Below are 18,766 nucleotides of genomic sequence, written 5' to 3'. Positions count from 1 at the left end.
TTGTTTTTGTTTTTTGTTTTTTGTTTTTTTATTTTTAATTAATTTTTTTTTTTTTTAGGAAAATAAAAATAATTAGGTTTATGGACACGTATCGAGTTTTTAGGCGCGCTTACGTGGATTTCCGTTAAATTTTAGACGGAAGTTTGACCGAAATCATTTTGGTTTTTATCCATAACCAAGATACGAGTTGTGATACAAAACAAAATTGATGGTGCAAAAAATTAAATTGTTAAACCACATGGGGCTCAAGGGTATTTAACCCTAACAAAAAACTTTGGTTTTGTTGGTTGGTATAACATTGCATTGGGATGTTGAGATGAGCCATTAAACATGTAGTAGATGACAAATTATTAATTTTGACAGTAAAGTGATAGAATTAACTATTTAAAACTTGGGCAAAACTTAATTAAATTTGAAAACTCATATAAAAACCTAAAGACTAAATATGATTTTTCCTTTAAAATGCAATTTTAAACTAAGTGGCATAAAATGTATCGTTTGGGAGAGGAGAATAAAAGAGGAGATTTGAACTAGTGATATCTGCTTTATGAGGCATAGTCTAGAATCAACTAAGCTACACATTATAAACATATTTTAGAGGATTTTTAAATACTAAATTGAACCCTCACTCACAAAGTCACAAAGTTACATGCTTCTTGAAACAAGATTTTTTCCAGCTCAAATGAATTAGATAATATCTTACTAATTATAATGAATAGATATTTTTATCTTTTCACTTAAAAAAAAGATAAAAATACTCGTCCACTATAACTAAATATTATATGGTTTAAATGAAATAAAGAATATCTCGATTCATACTGACAGGCATGATTGATAACATTCCGCGCTTGATTGGTAAGATTCCACGTCAGTGTAGGCCTTCCATTTGTATTTCTCAATCTTTAATCTAAAAAAGCAAAAGAAAAACAGTGTAGAACGCGCTCTCTGTTGAGACTTGAGAGTCTCCACCGTTCTAGACGCTACTGGACCCTTCCGAAGCCACCGCATATATCACACACCCCCAACCCACTTCCGAGCCTTCTCAGCTTGCGCCGGCATCAATCTATGATCGGACTCCTGTCGTTCACACTTCACACCCACTCGGTCTCTCTCTGTAACCGAAGCGAAAATGTTCGGCGTGGTGTTTCCGAACCGCAGCTTCCCAATGGACATCTCCACCTTCTCCCAAATCGACACCTTCCACTGGGTCCTCGACATGAACACCTTCGTAGGTAAGTACTCGATACACCACCTTTTCCTCCGCACCCCCGGCGCACTTTAGCCCCTGCCTCTTAACGAATTCTAACCTGCGCAGGTGAGGCATACGATCAGGTCCGCGAGGTCTGCATATTCCTCCTCAACAGCTTCACTCTCCCTCCGGACAAGGCCCTGGCCGTCTACATCCAGTCCCCGGGCTCGCCCTTCCTCTTCTGCGGCGCCGTCACTCTGGCTCGACCCTCCGCCGTGCTGTCGTTGCCGTGGCCGGATCCGGGCGGCCAGATGCAGCTCACCGCCGACGCTGCGCCGCTCTCGGCCAAGATCGGGGTTTCGGTGGAGGACCTGGCGACGCTGCCCTCGCTCGACGTGGCGGCCGAGAGGAGGATCGAGCGGCTGGCCCTGAAGGTTGGGGAGAACCTCTTCAACTTCATGCAGTCCTTCTGCGGCGTCGACGGGAGCAAGCTGGTGGTGCCCATGGATATCTTGGATCGGTGGTTTAAGAAGTTTCAGGAGAGGGCGAAGCGGGACCCGGAGTACTTGAAGGGCTTCGTATTGTGATGATGGAGGTACTTGTAATTTTTGTAATAGTTAAGTTGCAAAACTTGTTGCTTTGTGTTTCTTCTTTGGATGAGCTGGGCAATGAGGAAATGGCCTTTGTGGGGTTCTTTTTATATGTATGTTGGTTCATTTCCATTTTGTATCTATGAGACTAGAGAGCAGAATTTGAATAAAAAATCATTATTCAATTCGAAGTGGATGTGGGAAGTGAGCAGAATTTATTCCTTTGTTCTTTTTTCTCCTTCTAATTAGGTGTTTTTTGTATACTTCCTTAGTGCCTTACACGTTTTATAAGAAAAAATGGACGTGGAAAGTGAGGTGAAAACTGAGGAATTCATGAAAGAGGAAATAGAGAAAGTAACCGTTGGTTTGGTTGCTGATAGAACTTAGGAGGGCTAAAGAATTTGGAATTTTTAGTATATTGCTTGCAAGTTGAGCATTTTAGATTATGTTAATCAACCCTGAAACGACTGTGGTGTGGTTAGCAATTGCTTAGGTGCATAGAGATTTGAAGAGAATGGAGGGATTCTTTGTTACTCTGAAAGATCGTTGCTGTCTAGAAGCCATAAAGGGTAGGCATCGTGTGTAAATGGGCTTCGTCTGAAATGTTTTCAATGTGCAGTTGCAGGTGGGCCTGGGTTTAGCATAGTCAAATATTTGGTAGAATTCTATCCTGGAACTGGTTTTAAGTGACTAAACCAGTTTTACTCTTAGGGCCTCCAGTCTCTTATGTAGTTGAGTGAGGCAAGCTGTGATATTTGCAGAATCAAATTTCTGGAATTTACATTCTTTATGAAGGATGCGTGAGCGCGTTGGCTTGGGTAAGTAGAATTTGAACATTATGCATTCTGTGACTTTTAGCTCTCATTACTGCCTCAATCCTTTTGTGGCTTGAATTTTATGGCACCAGAAGGATAGTGGAGGAGCCAAAATTACGGAAGCCAAGCCGAATGGGACAGAACGCAATTTGAATAATGGGTTGATAGAGAGAATATGCCGATAGCTAGAATTATAATATTACTAGAAACGTGTGGCATATCTGACATAGTTGAGGCAATGGTAGGTTGAGTTGTTTAATGGATGTGTGGTCTTAGATGTAAAATTTCAAACGAACATTGCCATAGGAAGAGCTCATGTTGATTTATGTCCATGAATAATGCTAACACCAACCTAGACTCTAAATCAGTCCAACTTCTGTGAGACTAAATAGTCCATCTTAAGTTGTTTGCCTGCAAACTCTAAACATTTAATGCTCGAAAATGAATCAAGTGGTTAGATCACATGTAGCACCATTACCTCAATTAGTTACCCCACACAACCTATTAGAACTGAAGCAGTTGGATGTCAGACTCTATCATTGCTATGTATGTAAAATTCGTAAAGAAAATGGAGTCAGACTGGAGCATTAGGAGTTTGTAGGTTGTGCCCTTTTCAGACTCTTATATGTGTAATATGTTTTCATGATTTTCTTTTTCTTGTATACTCCTTGAGTACCTAGGGCACCTTATACTTTTAATGATATTTTGATTACTTATAAAAAAAAAGTATTGGGAAACATCCAGCTGTTTCCAGTCTGCAGTTGGAAGCAAGACAAATCTAAATATAGCCATGAATCTTTAGTTGGAAGGACTAGCTGAAGTCTTGAACTCTTGGATACTGTTTGCGTTTGACATTCTATCTATTCATCTATATCTATAGGCGAAAGGCTGTATGGATCTTAAAAGGTCTCTGCATATTATCCAAGCCTTACAATAGAGCTCAAATTTCCCATGTGTGTTTCTGGTATTTTCTTGCTGAGCTTATGCTGGTTTTTATGCAAAGATTTTCCACTACGGAGCAACCAACTTATCAAGTGTGTATCATAGATGTATGCTCGAAGATGTAGACTTTTGACTTTTCTTTTCATTGTGTTTGGTTTAATCTTTGGTTGACTGATACCCTAGAACTTGAACTAGCTATTGTTTTACAGGATGATAAGCCCTTTTTTTTTTCTTTTTTCTTTTTTTAAACCTGAAAAACATTGAAGAAGTAATCAATGGATTTCACGACCAAATGACACAAGAAAAGGTGTAGACATATGAGTTAACGTTAACTCAAAGGAACTGGAATCCATCAGAAGAAATCTCTTTCCGAGTTTCTTTGCCTTTACTTGCGGGTGGAGTTCGGTCGGAGAGCACGCTTTATTGGCTTTGAAATATTTGAATTGCTCTTGATGAAAAAAATGAGGGAATTTCAGACGACACCGTTTCTCTCTTTGAGTAATTCTCTATACGAAAACTAAAAACTACACACAGAAGATTTTAGGAGTCCCTTGTTTTATTCAATTTGGTTTTAATTTTTCTGTCAAGTTCATCAATGATGGTTGGGTCAATCATCAATCATGTAGCAAGAGTTGAAAGATTGAAATGGGTATGTTTCAACTCATTTTTTAATTAGGAAAAAAAAAATGCCCATTTTCTTCGAGAATGAGTTTCTTTCAAACTAATTTCTCAAATCCGGCTTATAAAATTCTCATTGTGAAAAATATATTCTTTTTCACACATGCTATTAAAAAGTATGACAATTTTATAAACTACATTGGAGGAATTTCCTCTAATTCAATTTGGAATAAAATTTTACCCTTTTATTTCAATTCATTTGAAGCTTGAATTTTCTTTTTCTTTCTTAAAACTAGGCAATAGGCTTTTCCTTGAATGCTCATGATCATGAATGGCTATTCATTATGGTGAGTTGCAGATTCACTTGTTTTGAATATGTGAGTTTTGCATCTTAAGCTGTTTAAAATAGGTATTGTTGATACAGTTGACCACACGCCAATAGCTCTGTCAAGAAGCTTAAAATAGGTATTGTTGATACAGTTGACCACACGCTGATAGCTTTGTCAAGAGAATCGCAAAGAGATAAAAAATTAGTAAAAAAGGCTTGTTGGGTGTGCCGACGAGAAAAACCTTGATGCCTAAGTCAATAAAGTAATCCACTGGAAAAAAGAGAGGTAGAATGTCACGGGCGAGGCTTACATGCGGTACTTCCAAACTACTGCAATTTGGATGGAAGGCTGAGATCTTTTAATGGGTTAAAATATTAATTTTTTAAAGAAATAATATAAAATTTAATATTTAATTAAAAAAATTAAAACTAATAAAAAATAATTCAAAAAAAGAAAATAAAAAATGAAATCCCTTGGTCTCACTGTATCTCTCTCTCTCTCTCTCTCTCTCTCTATCTTTTCCCTAAAATTCTCCCCTCTCGTCAAATCTCCCTCTCTCTTTGTTTCTGAAATCTATTACAGAGAGGGTGATTAAAAAAAAAACCAGAGACCGGAGAAGAAATGAGGTGTAAATGCGTGAAAACAGAGAAAAAGAAAGAAGAAAACAAAAAAAGAGGAAAGAGGTAGGAAGCCGGAGGATTGGGAGCAAGTGGCGTCGGCGTGCAGAATAAAGGGGAAGGGGAAAAAAGAAGAAAAGAAAACAAAGGGGTGGCCAAAGCCAACCCCAAGCTCTTGGGGGTTGTCCGGCCACTCTCAAAACCCAAACTTTTTTTGAAGTTATTTTTTTTCTTCTTTAGGCCTTTTGGGGGTGGCCGGACCACCCCCTTGGCCATGGGGGTGGTTCGTCCACCACAGACCGGCCATCCTTGGCCCAAAATTATGCACAAAAAAAAAAAAAAAAAAAAAAACAAACAAACAAACAATCAGAGCAGAATTTTACCAACCAAACATACCAAACACTCTCGAAAATCATATACTCAGAAAAAAATATCAATCTTTTTCTAAATTTTCTGCAAATTATAGGCCAATAATATAGACCCACAATCAAACATCACAAACTTCAGGCATGAACTTGTGAGAGAGAGAGAGAGAGTCACCAAACATAATGACAGGGTTGAGAAACTGCATAGGTGTATTGATTTTTCTTTTTCTTTTTCTTTTAGTTTTTAATAGTTTTAATTTTTTTAATATTTTAATATTTTAATTATTGAATATTTTAATATTTAACGAATTTTATATTATTACTTTAAAGAAAATAATTTTCTAATACCCCTCAATCGATCTCAATGGTCCAACTTGCGATAGTTTAGTTGGACCGCACCTAAGCCTCGCCCCAATGTCACAATGAAGAGAAAAAATGCCCCAATGTCACAATGAAAGAGAAAAGATGTTTGTGTACTAGTAGGGCTACCTTTTATAGAGATTGAAGTTGGACAATTTGGGGTTATTAAATAAGGAAAATGCTAAATATATGAAAAGCATCATATATATGTGTGTTGGGGGAAAGAATATCGATTACGAGAACACAACCACACAAGACATACGGAAAGAACATAAACCAATTACCACAATTGCTATGTCCTGGTCCACGAAGGCCTTTTGTTGTGGTATGACTCCCAGAACACGTGGCATTAGTCAGTTGGTTAGCCTCTTGGCCATGTGGACTCCCTTGCGTAGAGGTGGTGGAGAGTACGGATCTCCTACAACAGATACGTTGAGTGCACCTGAGGGGTCATTGGGCTTTAGGCCATGGGCGTCGGTCATTGGGCTTTTAGTTTAGACTTCCTCTATCCAATGCAGACTTGTATTAGGACAAAATGGACAATAATCTTTAACCGACGTTTCTCCTCTTATAAAGTAGCGGAGTCTCGCCCTTGTAAACAACGGGTGACAAAAAAAGCCTGAGCTTCTTCCTGATTTTTCAAAGCCGCCGCAAGAAAAGAAAAACAAGAGAGAAGAATTCAGCTACACGGTGCTCGTTAGAGGTTTGTATTATTATTATTATTATATTTTTTTGAATTTCATAATTTTTTATTCCATTTTAGTGAATTTATTATACCTCCTCACATTTGTAATTCTTTTATGAATTTACACTTCATAACTTCTCTTCTTATTCTTAACTCTCTCTCTCTCTCTCTCTCCCTGATTTTGTTACGGATCCAAATCGGAAGGACGGCCCAGACCCGAGAGTAAACCAATTCAGAAGATTCGAGATGCCCAGAAAAGGCAAAAAGTTGACACGTGCATAACCGCCAATTTAGCAAAACCGAGGGAAAAGAAAAAAAAACAAACAAAAAAGAACTTGTTAATGCCACTGTCTGACCAGTCAGCAAAATCTAAAACCTGTCGGATTAAATATAAAAAAAGAAAAAGCCTCAATTACCATACCGATTTATAACACAAGCCACCCCTTCGTCTTCCTCCTCTCCCTTCTCTCGCGCACCCCTTAAATGAAATTAGGGCTTTTCGGTTGTCAACTCGGAGTTGTCGTGCCCCACAACGCCCGATTGTCGGTAAACAAATTCCTCTCTCTGATTTCTGTAAAATCTGTGTTTGTTTCTCTTGGTTTTGTATCAAGAAATCTCTGTTTGTTTTCTCGGAAAAACATCGAAATCTTAAGAGTCCAATTATATTGAAAGTGATCTGTGAGTTTTTTTAATTTTTTTTTTCTTTTCGATTTCTTTTTGTTTGGTTTTGTGATTTTGTTTGCTTTATAGTTGCAGGATTATAGAGCGTACCGAGAACGTAAAAAAAAGCATCGGCTGCTGAAACCCGACGCCACAATTCACCACAACCACCAGGTGCTTCTCTTTTTAATTAATCAAAGTTTATATATATTGAATATTTTGAACCTATTGTTGTTATAAATGAGTTTTGTAAGAGAATATCGGATCTTTCTTTACTTTTCTTGACGTTGAAATAAAAGGCCATGAAAGTGTGTGATCGACTATTAGGAATCGATTTCAAAGTGGTATGATATAACATAAATGTGAAAGTAGTTGTGAGTTTTTTGTGTTTTAGGTTGTTTGCTAATGTTTTTATTTTAAAAACAGAAAACAAAAGTGAGAAGGAGAATGGTTTAGCAAACAAAGCATTGAGGTTCTGCAATTTCAGTGCTGATAATAACTGCTGTTTAGTAGAGATTGAAAGTCATGGCCTAAGTTAAAGTTATGCTGAAAAATAATTTAATTATCATTTCTGTGGCCTCGTTGGCAATTTAATATTATTAACAACTGACATAATTGATTTTATTTTTAATAGAATCTTTTTTTTTTTTTGTATTCAATATGTTGTTGTTTACTTCTGAATCCTGATGTCTGATTTTTTATTTTTATTTATTTTTATAATTTTTATGTTTATGTATGCAGTGTCACACTTTGAAAGATCGTTTCTATTTTTCTTTCATCAACTAAGTGGCACAACTAGATGGAGGACTGGGGTAATTTCTTCTGCTCTAAATTCTTTTCATGCATGGCATCAATTTGGTTTGCTATTGTAACTCATAGCTATTGGAAGCTTTTTAAATCTTGGGATTGCGCAAGCTTACTTTTCAATTCATGAGAATTGTGATCTATTATTAGTGGTTCTGGTTTACTAATTACTAGGATTAGCCTTGTTGTCAACATCATGCTCATTTTCTTTTCTTTATAGATTGGATTATTGCATATGTGCTCATATTTATGCTTGAGGATGCTGTGGTAGAACCAAACGACTTTTCTTACGAGATATAGCTTGTTGAAGGCTATAACTCCAATTACTTATCTATTTGTTTAGGGATTTTCTTGATCTAGAATGAGGAGCTAGTATTCTAGACGGTGATACATGACTCGGTGGTTGAGGTTTTGTGGATCTGATGACTTTGAATTTGTATCTTTTGATCTTTATATGTTTGGGAAATGAAACTATTCTGAGGCTTGCTATGTATATGCTTCTAGCTATGGTTATGGGTTTGGGTGTGGGTGTGGATGTGGGTGTGCCCCTCATCCTTTCAACTTAATATGTCATAACATGTGAGGATGTCTTGTCTTACTGTTTTGTTAGTCAATATTAGCTTTTGTTAATTGATCGTTCACAGTGTCTGCATTTGTATGGAAGGGAGTAAATTAAGTTGCATGCTATAACTGATTAGTTTAATTTTCTAGAACCTGAAGGGACTTTGTATAATAAGCCAAGTTTGTTTCTAATTTATTTCCTTTATAATTTCGTCATGAAGTTTAGCATTTGTTTTTCTGTTGGTGTCAACTATTTAGTTTTACAAAGGCTTTTGTTTTATTTCAGAGGTTGAGCAAATTCCACCTTTCCTTACGAAGGAGCAACCTAAAAATAAATGGGATGAAGAAGATGCGGATGTCAATAACGTGAAGGAATCATGGGAGGATGAAGATGAACCGACACCGGTATGATTGATAATTTAACTATGATCTCGTTGCATTTTTCTTTTTACAAGTGGTTTGGAATAAAAAAGACTGAGTATTGGTTGATTGATTGATATATAATGTGATGCCAATCCCTCATTATTGTGGTGGTTTGCTTGTTCATGTTGATCAATAAATGATGTGGCTATATGTGATGGGATCAGGCACCTGAAGCAAAACCTCCAGCTGGAAAGGCCCTAAAGAAACCTGCAGTGAAAGCTACCGGGAAGAAAGTGAAAACTGTTGAAGTAGTAAATGAAGAGGCAGTAGATCCTGTAGCTGAGAAACTTCGCCAGCAAAGGTAAAGGTTTGAATACTTCATTTTGCTTGTATTGGATTTTTTTTTTTTTTTCCTTTCTTTTTTCCTCGTTGGTAGTAAACTAGTTTTTGGGTATGGCTATTCCTCATCTGATGATCAGTAAATGATGCATGAAAAGACATTTAAAATATTTTGGCAGCAATACTCTAATTTTTACACTTGAGCAGCATAATGTGTTAAAGTTGCATCTCTTTTTTTTATCTGTATTGATATGATCTTGTCAGCGTTACGAGTATATTGCACTATTATGGATTAGGTTTGATTTTTACGTTGATCTGTTTCTGAGGAGCTCAGGCTTAACTCATATTGTAACCGGTGATGCAAGTTAGTTTCTCTCGGTATGCTGCAGAAATTTTTGGCTTATGTGCATTCAACCTTTGCTCTTTGATGAAATCTTATATTGTTGGAGGTGTTACCTTGTGAACATTGAGGCCCACAAGCCACATGGTCTGCTTTAGATCCATAATTAAAACCTAAAACCCAGTACAGGTACTGTGTCCAGCCTGGAGAATTTCTTAAATTAACTCTTTAACAAAATGAAACCACAAAAGTGGACTCCAAAAAAAAAAAATGATATCATAAGTCTGAAGTGCATCTGTGTTAAACTCTTTTGTCAGTTTTTGGCATCTAGAAGTTGCCCATCAACCTCGTTTGTGTACCTTTGTTCTGATCATGTGCATGATTGATGGTGGATGTTGCCTACGGATCTAAATGGTGTGCTTGAAATTTTTTGCCCCATTTTGTAGCATGCACAATCTTCTGTTTCAGATAATGGACTTGTCTGTGTGTTTAGTTTCCTGTTTCCCTACTAAAGTAAAGTTTTCTTTAGGAGCGAAATCAGTGCAAAAAAATCAAATAGGATTTATCAGCATGCTTTGATCCCACATGGAGCTTATGCACTGGTCTCAATAGACATTTTAGTATGGAAGCTCATAAAAGCATAATAATATGCTCTCTTTTTTTTTTTTTTTTTCATTCCTACTTCCTAGTATGCTTAGAGGGTCTTTTCTGCAACTATATTCTCCATTGCAGGCTGGTGGAAGAAGCAGATTATAAATCCACTCAAGAACTGTTTGGTAAAAGAGGTGACGAGAATACCCTTGATAATTTTATTCCCAAATCAGAGAGTGACTTCTTGGAATATGCCGAGCTCATTTCACGGAAGCTGCGTCCGCATGAGGTGTGTGAAATAATCTTCCTCTGTTTTGACCAAAAGTCCTGAGAATCCTGAGCATTCTAACTTTGATAAAATATGTGTACTTCCTTGTTGCAGAAAAGTTTCCATTACATTGGTTTACTCAAAGCTATAATGAGACTATCAGTGACTGCTTTGAAAGCAGCAGATGCAAAAGATGTTGCATCTTCTATCAACGCAATTGCGAACGAAAAGCTGAATGCAGAGAAGGCTGCGAATGCCGGTAGAAGGAAGAAACGTATGTGTTTTTATTGAACTTGAACTTGTGCCGACACTTGAGACCATCAGACATGGACTCTTACTAATAAATGAGTTAATCGTTTGTAATTGTTGGACGCTCACTTATATGCATCTTCTGTCAACCCTTTCTTGCAGCCACTAGGAGACAGCAGATCCATGTGGACAAGGCATATGATGATTTAGCTGTTAATGGCTATGATCCTCTTGATGACGATGATTTCATGTGATTGTCTGCGTCCGTCCCACCCAAAGAAATGGGATTAAGCATTGGAAACATTGACGCAGGGATAAAAAGATGCCTCCCAGGGATTGATTCGAGTGCTATTGCTGCATTTTGTTGAATAAGATAATGTGATGTGTGGTGTTATGCATTGTAAAAATTATACCTACTTGAACCCTTGGCGGAGTTTGATATTTGCTTTATTGGTTAAAATTGGTAATTTTTTAATCGAATTATTCTTTTCAATTCTTTTCTGTGCTATTATTCTTAAGCTATTGTGATGATGGTAACATAAGAACCCAAAGTGATGGGACTGGACTATCTATATACGTATCACAGAAAGGGAAAAATGATCCGTGGATGTGTTTGTCATATCAACCTTATATCCTCAGGGATTAATGAATGTGGGAGACTTTTTGTAATAAGAAATGATATAATTCATTTTATTTTTAATCATTTTCTTAATGGACTTCACAAATCTAATAGTTGATATATTAAATTTGTAGGATGTGAAAAAAAAATATTGATGTGAATCATTTATCTTTTGTAATAACTTATATAAATTTGATCAATCTAATATACGAGGAACTCAACCATGCTTAACAATTCTTTCAAAATCCATAAAATATGGAATATCACGACTTGTCAAGCCTTTTGCTCGCTTTACATTAGGATCTGACAATGATATTTAATACCATATAATATTAGAGTGAGAATGAGAGTAAAATTGTGTATAGTATTTTTCGGTAAGCAATTGAAGCGTTAGGGAGTACTTAAAAGAAAAGTAAAGTTTATTATTTTAATACACTTCCGTAAATTAGTGTCAATGGGTAACTAAAGTGTATTAATATCTTAAGAATCTATTTGTTTAAAATCGCTTACTTTTCTTTGGAGTTAAATAAGAAGAGAAAGTACATACTTATTTTTATTATATCATTATATTCGAAATCATTAAACTTTTGATTAATTTACTTTTTTTTTTTTTTTTAACATGTCCACACAAAAAAAGGGAGAGAGATTCGAACTAGTGACCTCCACTTCATAAGACGTGGTCTCCTATTTTTGCTAATTATAAGAAAATTGTCCAAAAATTGCTCGCCCATGTGACAAATAAGGGCGTAAATTTTTAATTTTAACAAAAAAAAATCAGAAAATTGATGTTGTGACAAATAAATTCTTGAGTCTTATTTCCATTCGATTTGGTTGTTGACGGAGAACTCGATAGCTCCACGTGACGGGCGGTGACGGGACGGGGCACTCACACTGACGCGGCCAAGATCAATCCACACAACGCCGTACGCCCACGTATCACAATCATGGCGCCCCTTCTCTTCAATTAAGTCTTCCAACTAATTAAAATTGGATGAAATCCCAGCGATCAGAAGGCAAAAAAGCCTTCAACTTCAACGGCCCCATTCCTCACTCTCCTCCCTCAAGTTCAAGAAACACTCAGTACTGTCGGTCAAACTGTACGCACCCACAAATGGCGGAAACGTACGGGATGGAGAAGCCCAACGGTGGTGGCGGGGTCTTCGTGGATGTGACGGAGGGCGACGAGACTGAGAGGCTGAACGGTGATAGTAGGGACAGGGGGATCCACCGGGGGCGAAAGGAAGAGGAGGAGGAAAGCTTGTGCGGCGTTTGCCGTCGTCTGATTTCCGAGATTTTCTTTCCTGATGGGGAGCAGCGAGGGCGTCTGCTGCACCGGATCAAGACCTCTGTGGCCAAGAACGCTCCTCTCCTTCGCGAAGCTTCTGGAAACACGGGGCGGAAGGTTCTTTTCTGGACTCGGAGGGGCAGTCCTCTGCGTGCCCTCCTCGTCATTTCCGTGAGTCTCTCTGTCTTAGTATCTTACTTGTACCTTGTGCTTCTACTACTTGGACCTCATGTTCTGTTAATGGTGACAATGTGTAGATCAATTTTTGACACTTGTTTTCCTTTTTCTTTTTCTAAGGTTTAAATTTGTTGTGGGTTTTGGTTATTTGATCCAATCTTTGAATTGGGATATAATTGAAATCGTTACTTGCCTGTTTTCTTTCCTTTTTATTTTTTGGTGTAAGTAAGTGTGTCATGCATTTAGAAATATGGTGTTGATGGAATTTCTGTTTGGATTTTGATTTTGTTTATTGAACATGAATTTTCGTTTAATGCAAGTTTCAGTGATCCAATTATTGGCTCAAAATGTTTCATCTTTAATTCATAGTAGTGTAGCAACCACAGTGAAAATTAGAGAAGGGTTCAGTCAAATTAATAGTATCCGCTAATGGATCTTATTGTGAAAATTCTAAGCTTTTTGAACGCCTTTCTTCCTTGGATCCCCAACTGGATTTATTAGTTTCCTTCTTTCTCGATCCTTCCACATCCCACGATATTATGAGATCATATAGCTACTCGAAGTTTTAACTTTTTCAGAACTGTCGCAACTTGTGATCATTTACTTTGTTTTTTAATTGTTTTTCTTTTGGCTTCCAGTTTTCCAGCATGATTTAGAAATTAGGAATCCCTTGTTTTGTCTTGGTGTTTGAACATCCGGGTAACAGTTGGAACTTTTGATCAAAATTTTCCGTCCTTTGTTAATGATGGCTGTATAATAGTTTTATCTGTTATCTAGTTTTTTTTTTTTTTTTTTTTTTTGAATTCATTCCGGACACTTCTTTGCTGACTTGATATTTGGACATCCACTAAAAAAATTAACAGTATCGTCTATCTTTTTGCCACTCATGGTTTTGCAGGTGCTCATGCATTTTGCTCTCAAGTGGTTTATTCTCTCTTAGTGATGATTGTAACTAGAATACTTGCATTTTTATTTTGAACTCAAAAGATGAGACCTACCATCTTCTAGATCTTCTTATGTTGATATTTCTCCAGTTGATACACCTGTAAGGATATTTTGATCTGGCATTGGGACTGTGTCCTCTGGCTGTTATTTTACTTGACTGCATGAGTTAAGATGGTGAGAGAGGATAGCTTCAATGAAAATATAATTATGGAGGCATGTGGACTAGCAATTTGGTAACCTAGTACAGGAGTTATGCAGGTGAGGAAGGACGTTATGATTGAAAATATATTTTGGAGGTTATGGCTGAATGGCAAAAGGTTTCTATATGGCTGAGTATAAAAGACAAATGAAAATGCTCTATATAGTTGAATTGTTGTCAAAGTTTGAGGATTGAATGTTCATGATTCGTTTCTTATAAATTACCAGTTATTCCAAAAATTTAAGTTGATAGAAAATGATGAATTTAGTAATTTAATTAATATTCTAACACTCCGCTTCACGTGTGGACTCTTCATGTAATTAGTGAGGCCCAACACGTGAAATATTTAAACGAAATGAGGGGTAAATCGTAGAGTCATGTTTGAACTCATGACCTTTACTCTAATGTTATGACAAATTACAAGTTGTCTCAAAAGTTTAAGTGATTTTAATAATGTAATTAATGTTTTAACAATGTCTAAGCTATGACTTGATTTTCTTGCTACCTATGGCATCGTACAAATAAATATTCCTTATTTCTTCTCAAAAAAGTTTAGATTATGAATAGGAACATGAACTTGCATGTCCTCCACACACATATTCTAATGTTTTTAGAGCTCTTCTGAATTTCTCTTGATTTACTTTCCAAATCTACTGCAGGTTGGAACAATCGCTTTTCTAGCGTTGACAGGGTTGCTTGTCTTTATGCTTTTCTTTGTGGCTGCAACCTTCAATGCCATTGTCATATCTCTTCTGGTGTCTTTGGCGGCAGCAGGTGGCTTCTTGGCTCTTTTCTTCACGTGTGTAACGTTTATATACATTGGAGCATTGTCAGTAGCTGCGTTTGTTATTTCAAGTGCTACAATTTCAGCAATCATAGCTGCACTGATAGCTACAGGTAGAGCTGATTCTCTCTTACTATTCGTTTTTGGCCCAAATTATACTTATTTACTTCTCATTATCAAGTCCCACATGGTTAATGGTTTATGAATTCTTGAACCTCACTTATAATTTCCCACTTTTGCATTTCAGTGTTAGTCTGAAGTGATTGCTGATCTTGTAATGGTAGTTTAGTTTGAAATTTCTTTTTTAAAAAGTAGGAACTCATTAAACTTCCCAATCAGTACCATGTCTATAAACAATCATGTTCACAGAGATGATAGATATAATAAAAAATGATTGGACATCACCCATAAATTGATGCTGAAGCCTTTAGGGGATCTTTCGATTTGTTCTATGAAGAGGACTGACAATGTGTACGGGCCTCCCGGGTGGGGGGCCATTTTCTTGTCAAATGATTTGGTGCCATCAGGGCACGTACCGGCCTATGATAATCAGTTATTCTGGGCAAATAATTATGTAAATACTTTGTATCAGGATATACTTTTTCGTTGCTTTCTGAGTTTGTGCAAGCAAGAAACCAGCAAATGTTTCATTGACTGGACCTTCTAGCGAAATCGATGCTCTATGCAACTGGACTTTGCTGTCCCATCCCATCAAACCATGGACTTTATATTACTTTTCTTTATTATGTGAAGCTTGAATTTCATACTGGATTTGCTTTTGATAGTGCTCCCTTTCTCTTAACTCATCGATCCAAAATTTTATCTAAACCAGGTTGGATTGCATTCTTCTGGACTTTGTGGTTGGCAACAAAGAAAAGCTTGGAATTTGCTAAGCACTCTCTGACTGTGACTGGTTCAGCACTCTCAGCTTACTCTTCTGGTAGACATGTTCGCCACATTCGAGTAGTAGAGAAGGTTTCGGATTAAAAAGTTGCAGCAAATAGAAGTCCATGTATGTAGAAACTCTTACACGTATTGTACATGGTTATGCTTGCACAGTCCTCTTGAGACATGGCTGCTGTGATTATGTTGCTGCTAGATATTGTTGCGTGTGGTTTGAAATATAGATCATATCTGATCCTACTAGCCAAGATATTGCGCTTCATATCTGTTTTTGGTTTTTGTATTGTATAATTCTTCATAGTTTGCAGTCTGCTTGTCCATATGAAGACTAAACGGTGGTTACTTCAAAAAAAAAAAAACAGTGGTTTCTCGTATTTAATGTGTATTGATTCTCTCTCTCTCTCTCTCTCTCTCTCTCTCTCTCGTTTGGGTCGTACCAAGACAAGATAGTGGTTTCTCATATTAGATCTCTATTTAATTAAAATCTCACTTTTCCCCTAACAAGAAATCCCCTGTTCATTAGGATTTGAATGTATTTTCCTCAAACTTGGTGGTCTATTGGCTAATCCAGTCAGATTAGAGCTTGCAGTCTGTTGGTCTATGTGGGCTATTTATTTTCTCCATGTGAGACTGGTATTACAATCTTCTCCCTTTAAATCCATGATGTCTAGGTTTCTTTGATAACAACATAGAGAAAGTGTTAGTCACATCTATGCTATGAGTTCAGATGTTTTATAATTTACTCGCCCAATATGGACTCTGAAATTTAGCGCTCACTAATGAATGTTTTATAATCTACTCACCTAATATGGACAATTCATATTTTCAATGTCGGATTGAGTGTTACAATTTTATCCGACCAGAAAATGCTAGTTTTTTTGTGTGTTAGGGTCTTGTCCAAGTTGGGTTCTATCATGATTAGTGGGTTTCTTTGTTTGGTTGCTGCTTTTGGCAAATAAAGGATCGTGCAGCCAAAGACATATTTGAACCAAAAGTATACTACGTTACCTGTATATGCCCTTAAAGCTTGGATGGAACACTAGTGAAAGTTGGTAGTCCATGCTCAAAGGGCCTGCTCGTCTGCAAGCAAAATAAAATAAAATAAAAGCTCGAGTCATTTTCAGTGACGGAAGTACATGTTGAGTGGGTTTCTTTAATTAGACTTTAGACAGCTTTCTCAAAAATAGATATAAAGTTTCATCTTTTATTAGATTTTAGAGACCTTTCTTAAAATAGATATAAAGGTTAAAATATATTTACGTCGGTCACTTAGATTATTAAGCCATTTTTCTCTCTTTAAACCTACGAATTAGGATCTTCTCCGGTTCATTTGAACTAGAGAGAATCCCGTTCCTCAAACTTACACCACCACCACCATGCCCAAGCCCTCTCCGGCTGGGAAGCCCAAGACCACCTCGATGCCCTGGCTCAAAATAGATGAGTTTTAGAAAAATTATAGAGCCCATTCTTAAATCTTATTGCACACATAACACTGAGCAATGCAATGATTTAGTTGAAGCCAGTTTAGTTGAAGCCAACGTCTGCCTTGTCTCCATCGAAGGATTTGTCCGTTGGTGTCATCAGTGACACCCCAATCACTCAGTGCTGGGGTGGTTTAGTGGCTCGACACAACTCGCATAACCAGTTTAATTTATTATTGGCCCAATTTTAGCCAGAGTAGCCATAGCATATGATAGTCCAAAGTGAAGTGGATTCTAAAATACTAGGAAAAAAATAATTTTAGAGCTTTGAACGCTTAAGCCCAAGAAAAGTCTCTACTCTATAGGAGCTTTGAACTCTCAAAAACTCTTATTTTTTGATCAGGTGGAAATGGACCTAACAAGACCACACTTGTTTGAGGTGCTTCAATGTGGCTGCCTTATTATTCCATTATTATTCCGTACTTCTGATGCTTAGACCTCCTTTTATAGGAAGGCACACATGTTCCCGAGCCACTTTTGCTTTTTGGAGCTCAAGTCCACTGTCCTTCCATCAGAAGGCTCTAAGAGTTTGACCACTTTCTGGAAAAGAAGAACAAAAATGGCAAAAAGCAATGAGCCTAGATTTTGGTTTAAAAATGGGGCAAGATTAAAAGATAAAAGTTGAAAAAAAAATGACGGAAAATATTAAAGAATTTACTAAAGAACTAATAAACAATTCAACAAAATTTAATTAATTATCGTTTAAAATATATAAATGTAATTTATAACCTTTTTTTTTTTTTTTTTTTCACTTTAAGCGTTAATTTATTCAATTGTTCCTGACAAATTTTCATATTTTGAAATTGTTGTATGATTTCGTCATTGCTGATAGTTTTGAATATATCATTAATTTTCGATATACGTAATTAAACAATTATTCATCTCCTAATCTTCTATTAATAATTTTTCAATGATATGCTATTGTATAGAAAACATGTAATTTATCCTAAAAAATGAATAGTAGTGAGATGGAGATGGGTGCTCCACTTTATCTTTTGGTTCAATTTCAGAGCGTGAAGGTGGAAGAGCCTAGCTGTTAGCTAGGTGACAGTAACAGTACTCTAACAAAAAACATTAAGATTAGTTGACTAAAGTTCTTAAGTTGATTAAGATAATGTTCCAATGTTTTGGGATTGTTTGTTGATTGGAAGAATTGTCGAGATCTTTATTTCCTTTGCTTTGGACCTAAGCATTGAACATTAATCATGATAATGTTTTAAGGAGATAAAGGGTCCCCTTGCCTCAAACCTTTGCCCCTAAGAATAAACCATTCAGATTCCCATACTTGTCATCAACTTCATAAAAAAATCTCTTGGTTTTTGTCACTAGTGCATTTGAGTTTGCTAAGTTATAGAGAAATAAGTGTGCTTCATAATGATAAGTGTGCTTCATAATGATAAATAATCCCTCAAGAATAAAATAAAAAATAAGGAAAGTTTTTTGGGTTTCTCTGCAAATTTCTCCAATTTGAGAGAATTAATTATAAACAGGAAGCGATTCACATATAGTTGAATGAGTAACGTCAGAAGTCATTCACATGTTTCTCTTGTGTCCCTCCAAAACTGACGTGGCTTTTAAAATCATCATTTAATTAAAATCTAATAGTGACCTATCACAAATTCAATAATAATTTTAAAACCATATTAGTTTTGGAATGACACATGAGAAACGTAAAGAGGACTTCTAAC

At 36.5% G+C, this 18,766-nt stretch overlaps 3 protein-coding genes across 4 annotated transcripts; all 3 read left to right on the top strand.

Moving 5' to 3' along the window:
- The first annotated feature begins 906 nt into the window (after nt 1–906).
- On the top strand, nt 907–1,973 carry LOC132182512 (hikeshi-like protein). The gene is made up of 2 exons (XM_059595779.2): nt 907–1,232; nt 1,316–1,973. Exons 1-2 carry the CDS (start codon nt 1,130–1,132, stop codon nt 1,774–1,776), a joined length of 564 nt encoding a protein of 187 aa, XP_059451762.1. The 5' UTR covers nt 907–1,129; the 3' UTR covers nt 1,777–1,973.
- A 4,963-nt stretch (nt 1,974–6,936) lies between these two features.
- LOC132181236 (uncharacterized) lies at nt 6,937–11,181 on the top strand. Of its 2 annotated transcripts, none has more exons than XM_059594360.2 (8): nt 6,937–7,056; nt 7,267–7,344; nt 7,912–7,982; nt 8,822–8,940; nt 9,123–9,259; nt 10,310–10,457; nt 10,551–10,710; nt 10,848–11,181. In XM_059594360.2, exons 3-8 carry the CDS (start codon nt 7,970–7,972, stop codon nt 10,937–10,939), a joined length of 669 nt encoding a protein of 222 aa, XP_059450343.2. In that variant the 5' UTR covers nt 6,937–7,056; nt 7,267–7,344; nt 7,912–7,969; the 3' UTR covers nt 10,940–11,181. The 2 variants fall into 2 exon arrangements, with proteins under 2 accessions (XP_059450343.2, XP_059450342.2); XM_059594359.2 differs by having other exon boundaries at nt 7,261–7,344.
- A 950-nt stretch (nt 11,182–12,131) lies between these two features.
- On the top strand, nt 12,132–15,971 carry LOC132183395 (voltage-dependent L-type calcium channel subunit). Its single transcript, XM_059596823.2, has 3 exons — nt 12,132–12,760; nt 14,570–14,807; nt 15,527–15,971. Exons 1-3 carry the CDS (start codon nt 12,296–12,298, stop codon nt 15,679–15,681), a joined length of 858 nt encoding a protein of 285 aa, XP_059452806.1. The 5' UTR covers nt 12,132–12,295; the 3' UTR covers nt 15,682–15,971.
- The last annotated feature ends 2,795 nt before the right edge of the window (nt 15,972–18,766 follow it).

This window comes from Corylus avellana, chromosome 5 (assembly GCF_965113065.1).
Source record: "Corylus avellana chromosome 5, dhCorAvel1.hap1.2, whole genome shotgun sequence".
Lineage (NCBI taxonomy): Eukaryota > Viridiplantae > Streptophyta > Magnoliopsida > Fagales > Betulaceae > Corylus > Corylus avellana.
This window is presented reverse-complemented; position numbering and strand designations above follow the sequence as displayed.